This window comes from Nomascus leucogenys, chromosome 11, assembly GCF_006542625.1.
Source record: "Nomascus leucogenys isolate Asia chromosome 11, Asia_NLE_v1, whole genome shotgun sequence".
Classification (NCBI taxonomy): Eukaryota; Metazoa; Chordata; class Mammalia; order Primates; family Hylobatidae; genus Nomascus; species Nomascus leucogenys.
Window position 1 is genome coordinate 58,394,353 of NC_044391.1, and position 10,761 is coordinate 58,405,113.

At 51.7% G+C, this 10,761-nt stretch overlaps 1 protein-coding gene across 3 annotated transcripts; it reads left to right on the forward strand.

Moving 5' to 3' along the window:
• The first annotated feature begins 4,098 nt into the window (after window positions 1-4,098).
• On the forward strand, window positions 4,099-10,189 carry KRT5 (keratin 5). 3 transcript variants are annotated; one of them, XM_012510204.2, is made up of 10 exons: window positions 4,392-4,697; window positions 4,767-5,044; window positions 5,619-5,833; window positions 6,621-6,681; window positions 6,792-6,887; window positions 7,029-7,193; window positions 7,551-7,676; window positions 7,916-8,136; window positions 8,943-8,977; window positions 9,512-10,187. In XM_012510204.2, the coding sequence occupies exons 1-10, from the start codon at window positions 4,490-4,492 to the stop codon at window positions 9,820-9,822; spliced, it is 1,716 nt and encodes a 571-aa protein (XP_012365658.1). In that variant the 5' UTR covers window positions 4,392-4,489; the 3' UTR covers window positions 9,823-10,187. The 3 variants fall into 3 exon arrangements, with proteins under 3 accessions (XP_003252125.1, XP_012365658.1, XP_012365660.1); XM_012510206.2 differs by having other exon boundaries at window positions 4,392-4,661; XM_003252077.4 differs by having other exon boundaries at window positions 4,099-5,044; window positions 9,512-10,189.
• Window positions 10,190-10,761: the final 572 nt, after the last annotated feature.

The window sequence follows — 10,761 nt, forward strand, 5'->3', positions numbered from 1 at the left end:
CTTTCATACGAGGGAAGAACATTCCTCAGACTTGCAGGGGCCTGCTGGAGGGAAGCGGAGGGCTCTGCTCTGCACCCTCTCCTGCCAGGGCCAATCGGCTGCTGAATCTAAGGGATGGGGGCCAAGGCTGCTCCCCACAGTCCCCTGCAGGCCTGCCCCTCCCTTCCTGCTCAGCCCCAGCCAGCTCAAAATTAAATTTCAGCTTGCATGGCCCCTCCAATGAGCCCAGGCCCCTCCCTTCTCTCCCAGCTCCACAGGGCAAAACTATGCAGTGAGAGGTTGGGCAACTTGTTCAGGGTCCCAGACCCATCCAAGGACTGGGTCAGGACCAAGACATGGTCCGGAGTGGCGCCACATGCTTTTGCACCTATGCTGTGACCCACAATGTGTGTGAAGCCCGTGCACAAGAAAAACTCAACTCCAGGGGGTCACTTGTCACTATGACCTCAATAATGGCAGCAGGGACTCACCTCCAAAGGGCTTCTGAGCCAAGGCTGAGCAGGTGCTTTACTCCTGGACATTTGCCTTTCTACCTAGTCTGGTTTTCAGACTGGGGTCTGAAAGCCCTAGAGACATTGGGCTGCATGAGGGAGGGGGTAGTGTGTCCAGCTCTGCAGATCCACAAAGTGGCCACTTCTCTCAGGGCCCTGTGATCCTGAGAATCTAGCTAGGACCAGAGCTGGGACCCAGGTTGGGATGGGGGCAAGATTCCGCTGGCTTCCCTCAATTCCCCCCGAGGCTAGGGCTTTGTGAAGAGTTATCTGGGGCTGGCCCGCTGTTCCATCTGCCCTTCCCCATCCCATGAATCTGGCTGCAGGCTCCCTGATGGGGCTGCCAACCATAGCCCAATGAATAGGGTGACTCACACCTCAACTATTGCTCCCCACTTTTTGTGCTGAATAAGCATGAGGTGGAAGGGCTGCAAAGTTGAGGCCCCTAAAGCTTTCTCTCTCTCCTGGAGGGGCCTGGGGGCTGGGGTGGCACATGCAGGCTACTTGTTAGTGGGCTCAGATGCAGCACACCCTCAGAATAAGGGCGACGGGAGAAGAAGGATGGAGGGAAGCCTAAGGAATAAAGAATCCTAAATGCTAGATTAAATCCTAAATCTTAAAAACAGAGCATACCCGGTGTGAAGGGGACAAGAGACTCATCCTGTAGACATGGACTCAGAGACAAAAGCAGTTGGATAAGACTCTGGGACTCAGCATAGGGCTGGAGGATTCACAGAAATATATGTGAATATATATAATGTATATACATTCTGTTATATATAATATGTAGATATAAGTTGGTGCAAAAGCAATTGAGGTTCTTGCCATTGTGGGCTTCACATAACAATCTGGGGAAGGAGTGGAGGAAGAGGATTTTGTGTCTGTCAATTCACTCCAAAAAATATCTGAACACCTCCGGTGCCCAACGCTGGGCTGAGGGTGTGGGCCACGCAGAGATGTTCCCTAACCTTGGAGACTGCCCTGTTGGGGGAGACTTAGAGGATATGTACAAATGCTGTTCTATTGAACATGTTCTATTTATCACGCTCTATTAAATGTATCTTCTACTAAAGCCCTACAGATTGGAGTGGAAGCTCTGAGGAGAAGGAATCCTGGGCTGGGATGGCAGGATTTGCCTAACCCTTGTTCCACGAATGGATACCACCCTCTGCCTGGTGTCTGTGAAGGGCTTCTCCATGTATGAAACGCTGACCAGGTCTCTCGCACAGCTCTGTGAGAGAGGTCAGGGCAGCCAGCCAGCTTACTGTCCCTTCTCTGATGGGGAGAGCAGCAGGGCGGGCCCTGCACTGTCTTCTGCTGACGAGGAAAGCAGCACCCAGAGGAGAAGCTGAGCAACATGTCCCACCAAGCCTGGGAATTGCCTCTGTGGGGTGCCCAGCAGAAAAGCTCCCTGGTGAGCCTAACACAATTCCTCCCTTCCTGCCACAATGAAATTCCAGGCTAGGGTGGGGCTCTCCTGAGCTGCAGTGGTGCTGGTGCCCGGCTCCCCACCGGGAGCGGCTCCATTATTTATACCTGTCCAGGTTTGGCATTGAGGGAGGGGCTGCCCTGCCTGCTCACAGGAGGATTCCCATGAAGCTCGGACAGAAGAGTGCTGCTGCTTCTCCTGTGGAGCACCCACACGCTCCCTGCTCCCGTGGAGCATCACACACTCACCGTTGGTCCCGGGCATATGGATCTGAGCTTGGCACACTCTAGCAATCCTCAGACTAGCCAGAATGCATTCCTGCTCTGCCAAGTCCTCTTTCTTCACAACACAGCTGGGAGGAGAATGAATGGGGAGAAGAGAATGTCCCAGTGTCTCAGGAGGGGTGGAGCTTCCCTGAGGGCAGTGAGGCCTGTACCCGGGACCTGTGAGTGTATGAGGTGCTGGGGACACACCCCGATATCGATCTTCGAGTGGAGAGGAAGCATCCCACTACGAGTCCTCAGACACTTGCTTCAGGCTTGGATCTGTTCTGTTCTATCAGTAGCCAAGGGTCCCCTGGTATGTCTTAGGCCTCCAGGACACTCACATCTGTTCTCCAAAAAGCAACCAAATGTGAAAATGGTGAGCTTAGCACAATTCATCTCTGAGGGTCTCAGAAATGCTCCAGCCAGGGAGGCCACCCAAACCACTTTGCTCAAGACCTGTAAGACCGGCTCCGGCCATTGGTCTGTCTGCCGAGATTGACCTGTCAGCTGCTTGCTCATCGCAGCCCTCTAGTGAGAAGTCACTGTTTCAGCTGATCCTCAGCACCAGGGAGTCATTTTCCCACAGCCTTGGCTTCCTTGTGGCCAACCGCAGGCCCTGGTGAGAGATTCCTGAGCCTGGGTCTGGTCCTGTTCTTCTACTCTTGAGAATATAGCCCCTCCTCCCTGAAGTTTTGAACCCATCCCCATTGCATTCCTACCTCCAGCCTCGGGCCACAGGCCTCCCCCACACCCCCGAAGCTCTGAACGGCCCAAGCACTGTCCTGCCCGAGAGCCCTGCTTCTATCTTAGGGGACGGCAGAGAGGTGGCCCCACTCAGATCTGCTGCCAAAAAGAGTGGGTGTGGTTTAGAACAGACGTGTGTTAAAACCTCATCAGAAACCCCCTTTCCTCCACCTGGTGCCACAACCCCCCAGACAAGTTTCGCAGAGAGGATCTCACAGGGCCCTCCCTAAAGCAACTGGCAGATTGTCATGCCAGCTGCCTGGGCCCACAGGCCTGCTCTGGCTAGCCTTTCTGGCAGGACAATCCATAGACTCAGAATCCCGTTTTCCATTGCCTTGGCCCTGAAGGAGACTTTGGGCTACAGCATAGAGAAAGCAGAGCAAGTCCCGCTGCTTGGAACAGGGTGGTTCGCCGTTATAACAGGCCATCAGACTCTCAACATGTTCCTGATGAGATTAGAAGCTCCTGCAGGTATGTGTTTGTGGCGGCCTTCAGCCTGTATCAACACATACGATGACTCATTTCTTCCCTAGTGGAATAGAGTTTGCTGGAACACAGCTGGGGGGCTGGGGAGCCAGCAGAGTAGCTGCCCCTGAAGAGAGACGCTATAGCCCATGAGTCTCAGGGGTTTTTTAAGGGACTGCATGGGATCCCTGGGTTTCCTAAGCCCCCCACAATGTCCTGCCCAGGCCAAAGAGCACGGAAAAGGTCAAAGGGCAGAAAAAATGCTGAGTTAGGAGGAGCTGTGGAAGGATAAACCTGGCCCTAAAGAGGTCAAAGTGGTTTATAGGGGGCGCTGAGGGCTTCCCACATTCTCTGGCCTAAACCTTGCAGGCAGAGCTGCCCAGTGGGCTCTGGGATAGCTGTGCCTTCCTTAAGAAAGAAATTGTGCAGTAAAGGATGAAACTCTATTTTCCCTCTAGCACACAACCAAGATATAACGCTACAGATTGCCTTTCCCAGAGGGGAAAACCCTGCAGCAATCTGCTGCCTGGAAAAGTGTAAGAGCAGATCACTGTGGGGAATCGTTTGCCCCCTGCTGATGGACAGCTTCCCCAAGCTGGAAGGGCAGGTGCTCAGCATGTACTGTACTGGGATGGTTGTCAATACCCGTCGTCCTGTAAGAGTCCCCAGGACACTGGCCATGCCAATGCCCCCTCACTTCCTGGCATCCTTCTTGGGCTGCTCACAGCCCCCAGCCTCTATGGTGAAGATATACTTGCTGGCAGCGTCACCAACTTGCTGCCAAGAGATCAGTGCTGCAAGGCAAGGTTATTTCTAACTGAGCAGAGCCTGCCAGGAAGAAAGCGTTTGCACCCCACACCACTGTGCAGGTGTGACGGGTGAGCTCACAGCTGCCCCCCAGGCATGCCCAGCCCACTTAATCATTCACAGCTCGACAGCTCTCTCGCCCAGCCCAGTTCTGGAGGGGATAAAAAGGGGGCATCACCGTTCCTGGGTAACAGAGCCACCTTCTGCATCCTGCTGAGCTCTGTTCTCTCCAGCACCTCCCAACCCACTAGTGCCCGGTTCTCTTGCTCCACCAGGAACAAGCCACCATGTCTCGCCAGTCAAGTGTGTCCTTCCGGAGTGGGGGCAGTCGTGGCTTCAGCACCGCCTCTGCCATCACCCCATCTGTCTCCCGCACCAGCTTCACCTCTGTGTCCCGGTCCGGGGGTGGCGGTGGTGGTGGCTTCGGCAGGGTCAGTCTTGGGGGTGCTTGTGGAGTGGGTGGCTATGGCAGCCGGAGCCTCTACAATCTGGGGGGCTCCAAGAGGATATCCATCAGCACTAGTGGTGGCAGCTTCAGGAACCGGTTTGCTGCTGGTGCTGGAGGTGGCTATGGCTTTGGAGGTGGTGCCGGTAGTGGATTTGGTTTCGGCGGTGGAGCTGGCGGTGGCTTTGGGCTCGGTGGCGGAGCTGGCTTTGGAGGTGGCTTCGGTGGCCCTGGCTTTCCCGTCTGCCCTCCTGGAGGTATCCAAGAGGTCACCGTCAACCAGAGTCTCCTGACTCCCCTCAACCTGCAAATCGACCCCAGCATCCAGAGGGTGAGGACTGAGGAGCGTGAGCAGATCAAGACCCTCAACAATAAGTTCGCCTCCTTCATCGACAAGGTGAGCTACGATCTTTTGTAAAAAATCACTGTGGGTCTGAAATAAATGCCAAAGAGAGCGGACGAGGGAAGATGTTTTGACTTTGTGCAAATACCTTTATAGCTGTACAGTTTCCGTTTGTTTCTGTGCCCTGGATTTGTGGACACGTTCTGAATTAGACTGGCAGCTGGGAAGGGAGAATTATTTCTTCCCATTCAGAGGTTAACTCACAAGGGCCTCTTGACAACTGTTGGACAGAGAGATGAATTCCATGCCATATATAATGGGGCTGACTGTACAGGAAGGTAGACAAGTGGATGGGCAGCAGCCTGAGTGCCTTTGCAGCCACCACTGAGCCGGGACACACTCCAAGCAGCACTCCTAGTTCTTTCTGTGCCCTGGATAGGTGTCCTATCTTCCCCTGGAAAAGTGAGTTTGGGTGCCTCAGTCTGCACCTCCCCTCCTGGGGCCCAGAGCCAGGCATGGTGCACAGGAAAGCTTTAGAAGGACAGAAAGAGGTGGGAGGCACCTTAGTGAATTGATCATAGAACATGAAATCCAAGTTTCTCTATCTTCAAACTCTGCTCCCCTCCAGGTGCGGTTCCTGGAGCAGCAGAACAAGGTTCTGGACACCAAGTGGACCCTGCTGCAGGAGCAGGGCACCAAGACCGTGAGGCAGAACCTGGAGCCGTTGTTTGAGCAGTACATCAACAACCTCAGGAGGCAGCTGGACAGCATCGTGGGGGAACGGGGCCGCCTGGACTCGGAGCTGAGAAACATGCAGGACCTGGTGGAAGACTTCAAGAACAAGTGAGTTGGGGTGGAGGGTGGACACAGGGGAGGGTGGTGTCTTCTTGGCACCAGATGGGCTTCGTTACTAGTCTACTACCATGCCTTCCTTGGGGGCTGGGAGGATGTACCTTCCATGGACACCTCCAGTACTAAAACAAACAAACAAATACACAAGCCAGGCTTACGTTTAGAAAGTTCCAGCCTCAGGCTCAGGCCCTCTGCAAGGAACTTAGCCAACAGCCAGAGCAACATGCTCTGTACCCTTGACACTACCTGGTGAAATCTGCCCTGATGTAAGGCTTGCTCTCTGGGGCTTTCCTCGCCGGTACATGGGCCTTTGGATAGCTTTGTCTCAAAGCAGGAGCTGGTGACATAACCCAGCTTGGTGGCTCAAATAATTTCTTTAGTCTTATGAACCAGCAACTAGGCTGCTAGATTTAATTTTGTTTCTTTTCTTTTTTTTTTTTTTTTTAAGCCTCTGAAAGCTCAAAAAAGAACACTAGAGAAATTGACTAGGTAATGCAGTTGGGGAGAAGCAGCACAGCTTTTCTGCAGGAATCTGCTTGAAACAACTGAATTAGAGCAATAATAGAATTATTATATGGTAGGCAGTTACAGAGAAAGCAGTATTTAAATGCGGAGGGACTTTGGCCAGAGGTTCATGCTACCAGTGTCCCCTCCCTCTCTGCCTATGAGGAGAAGCCCCTTCCCACTGCAAAAGTGGGCTTACAGTTGACTGCATAATAAAGACTCCTTACCTGTTGCTCATCCTCTGACAAACACTTCCCATCCCTTTCACCACCAGGTATGAGGATGAAATCAACAAGCGTACCACTGCTGAGAATGAGTTTGTGATGCTGAAGAAGGTGCGTGTGGGTGGGAGAGAACCAGCAGCCTGCAGCTATGCTCTCTAAGCGTGGAGCTCATTTAAGTAGGGTGACGGTGTGTGCAGTGCCAACCATCCCTGTTTCCCCAGGATGTGGACGCTGCCTACATGAACAAGGTGGAGCTGGAGGCCAAGGTTGATGCACTGATGGATGAGATTAACTTCATGAAGATGTTCTTTGATGCGGTAAGAAACTTATCTAAATTTTTCACATGGGTGGGTTTTTTTCCTCAAGTTGTCATATCACAATGAGTGGAAGATTTGAATGGAACTGACATTAAATAACATAACACAGAACCAGATGACCGACTCCAAATATCCCTGCAGGAGCTGTCCCAGATGCAGACGCATGTCTCTGACACCTCAGTGGTCCTCTCCATGGACAACAACCGCAACCTGGACCTGGATAGCATCATCGCTGAGGTCAAGGCCCAGTATGAGGAGATCGCCAACCGCAGCCGGACCGAAGCCGAGTCCTGGTATCAGACCAAGGTGGGTGCTCTGATGACTGTCTCCCGAGTGAGGGGACACACCCATGTCTAGGATTCTAGGCCATGACGACACTAAGAATGGGGCTCCTGGAACCTGCTGAGGCCCATTGGGATGCTTTATAGGAATGGCCTTGTAGACAATTTCCATCTAAACCCAAGGACCTGAGAAAGAATCTCACTCTGAATCTCACACCAGTGTCTCCAGGAGAGCAAAGGCACTAGACTAGCTCGACCTTGGAAAAGCCTGAACCAGCCCCACACTATGTGCCACCACTTAGTACTCGCCGCCTGTGAACTTTGGGAAAGTTCTTCCCATTCTCATATAAACAGAATCTTTCCTCTTTCCTGGCCGCATCAGTATGAGGAGCTGCAGCAGACAGCTGGCCGGCATGGTGATGACCTCCGCAACACCAAGCATGAGATCTCTGAGATGAACCGGATGATCCAGAGGCTGAGAGCCGAGATTGACAATGTCAAGAAACAGGTAGGGTGAGATTGAAAGAGGGCAAGGAAGGGGCCTGAGCTCTAAAAGGGACATCTATTTTGTTTTACTTTTGCTAAACACACGCAGCTAGATCCAGTACCAGTGTTTCAGTGCCCCGCCACCCATGATGTACTGGTTTCTCTCTGGGATTCATGATAGTTTGGTTTGCCTGACCCAGAATCTCAGAAGGAGACACCTCAGGTCCCAAGCAACCCCACTCTCCTCCTTTCTATCTGTAGTGCGCCAATCTGCAGAACGCCATTGCGGATGCCGAGCAGCGTGGGGAGCTGGCCCTCAAGGATGCCAGGAACAAGCTGGCTGAGCTGGAGGAGGCCCTGCAGAAGGCCAAGCAGGACATGGCCCGGCTGCTGCGTGAGTACCAGGAGCTCATGAACACCAAGCTGGCCCTGGACGTGGAGATCGCTACTTACCGCAAGCTGCTGGAGGGCGAGGAGTGCAGGTGAGTAGACAGCATGAACTCAAGATGGCCCTCAGTTGATAAAGAGAAGCTGCTCTACTGTGGGGTGTACGACACACATACATGTGATCAGTGACTTGTGCATGATAATGACACATTATCAACACTATTTCAGTCTGACTCATGGCCATATAGCTGATCTCAACTCACTTTTCTGATCTCTTTTTCCCCACCAGCGTTCCTGGGCACTGGCTGTCCTCCAAGCACCTGAGCAACTCAGCAAACATGTCTTGACACTTGTGCCTTTCCTGCTTTTGCCCACGTTCTTTGCTCAACCTGAATATCCACGTCATGCCCACCTCCATCCACCCTTGTCTTCCAGTACCCCTTCCTTCAGGAAGCCTTTCATGTTTACTCCAGCTGAGTTAAACTCACCTACCTTTGGATTGTCAAACTACTGTTTGCTTCAACCTCTGACACTGCCCATTGCCTGCTTTCTGTTGGAGGAATTTCTGTCCATGCCAAGTTCTCTCACAGAATGTAACTCCTACAAGGCAAAAACTGCTTTCGACATAATCATATTTCTCAAATCTTTTATACTTTCCCTATAGTGGGTGGAGGAGAATGTGAATTATAATTCTTTCCTAACAACTTGTTTCTAGGTCAATCCCTCTTCACTGGAAAGTCCCTCTGGAGAGTTCTCCCTTCCTTTAACTTAAGCAGCTTTTGGGTGTACAGACTCCTGGCTTATGGAATGAACTCGAATCATGAGGATGGGAGTTAGCCACATAGACTAATACTGTCTTTTGGGGAGCTGTTAACCCTAAATTCAATTTTTCCCCTTTCAGACTCAGTGGAGAAGGAGTTGGACCAGTCAACATCTGTAAGTAGCTTTGAAACAGACATTAACAACGACAATAATACGGGATATATTTAGTGCCAACTCAGAATTCTGCTGTTTCTAGATCCAAACTTTTCCCATCCCAGCATATGGTTATTTATAATAATACACTTAGTAAGGTGTGGGTGGTGGACGGGAAGGACAGATTGGGACAGGAAACAATGTGGCTCATGTCTCATCTCTTAAAGGGTAAGCCATACATCCTACGTTTCTTGGACCCTGCCTTGCCCCTAGTACCTAGCTCCCCCCAGTACCTAGCTCCTCCCCTCAGTACCTAGCTCCACTCAGTACCTAGCACCCTGTAGTACCTAGCTCCCCTCAGTACCTAGCACCTTGCCTCTTACACTCACCCACTTTTTTAGGGACCTTAACTAAATGACAGTTCTCCTGGGCCTTGTTTGCTACTCTGTAAAGGGGGCCCAGTAGAGTGCTCCAACACCAGCAGATCAAATAAGTGGGCCATGCAGGATCAGTGTGGCAGATGGTCTCACTGAGTCCTCCCTCCCTTCCCTGCAGCTGTTGTCACAAGCAGCGTCTCCTCTGGATATGGCGGCGGCAGCGGCTACAGCAGTGGCCTTGGTGGAGGTCTTGGTGGCGGCCTCGGTGGAGGTCTTGGCGGTGGTCTTGGCGGAGGTGGCAGTGGAAGCTACTACTCCAGCAGCAGTGGGGGTGTTGGCCTAGGCAGTGGGCTCAGTGTGGGGGGCTCTGGCTTCAGTGCAGGCAGCGGCCGAGGCCTGGGGGTGGGCTTTGGCAGTGGCGGGGGTAGCAGCTCCAGCGTCAAATTTGTCTCCACCACCTCCTCCTCCCGGAAGAGCTTCAAGAGCTAAGAGCCTGCTGCAAGTCACTGCCTTCCAAGTGCAGCAACTGGGCCCATGGAGACTGCCTCTTCTAGGCAGTTGCTCAAGCCATGTTTTATCCTTTTCTGGAGAGTAGTCTAGACCAAGCCAATTGCAGAACCACATTCTTTGGTTCCCAGAAGAGCCCAATTCCCAGCCCCCGGTCTCCCGTGCCACAGTTCTATATTCTACTTCAAATCAGCCTTCAGGTTTCCCACAGCATGGTCCCTGCCGACACGAGAACCCAAAGTTTTCCCAAACCTAAATCATCAAAACAGAATCCCCACCCCAATCCCAAATTTTGTTCTGGTTCTAACTACCTCCAGAATGTGTTCAATAAAATGCTTTTATAATATAACTTGGTGTGCAGAATTTTTTTTTTTCTTCTAGGTTTACAATCAGCCTAGAGATACCATGAGGGTCAGTCTACCCAGATGTGATTGGTTCTTTTGATGATTCACAGGGAGAATGGGATAACATTTAAGGGAAAGTGGCTATCGGGGGTGGCCCAGAGACTCCAAGAAGCACAGAGATTGTAAAGTCTCTACAATGAAGGAGTCTCTGGAGGGCATTAATGGGCATGTGCATTGTACTGCAATTTAGACAGATTTTAGAGCCTTTTGTTAAAGAGGGCCCTATGCAAGGTGAGATGATTTGCAAGTAGCAGCATATTTGGGCTTAAGTAAAGTTTGTAAATGAAGAATTTGTTGCCTTCAGGACCTCAAAAGACCTAAAAGATGTTGGGCCTATTGTAATATTGTGGGCGCTAAGATGCTCAATAGCTATTTTTTGACAGTGTCAGGGATGGAGTAGCTCTTGGTTTACCAAATAATTTCTGAAATTTAATGGAGGTTGCAAGACTTTGCATGACCTGTGGGACAATGACACATCCTTTTTTTCTGAGCTCCTTGGTATCTATATGTCCTGAAT

What these genes read in the sequence shown, in the direction of transcription:
- KRT5 (XM_003252077.4), top strand. Translation starts at nt 4,490, where the DNA reads ATGTCTCGCCAGTCAAGTGTGTCCTTCCGGAGTGGGGGCAGTCGTGGC. An exon ending in TGAAGATGTTCTTTGATGCG is followed by an intron (nt 6,888 to 7,028) that starts GTAAGAAACTTA and finishes ATATCCCTGCAG; the next exon opens with GAGCTGTCCCAGATGCAGAC. An exon ending in CTGGAGGGCGAGGAGTGCAG is followed by an intron (nt 8,137 to 8,942) that starts GTGAGTAGACAG and finishes TTCCCCTTTCAG; the next exon opens with ACTCAGTGGAGAAGGAGTTG.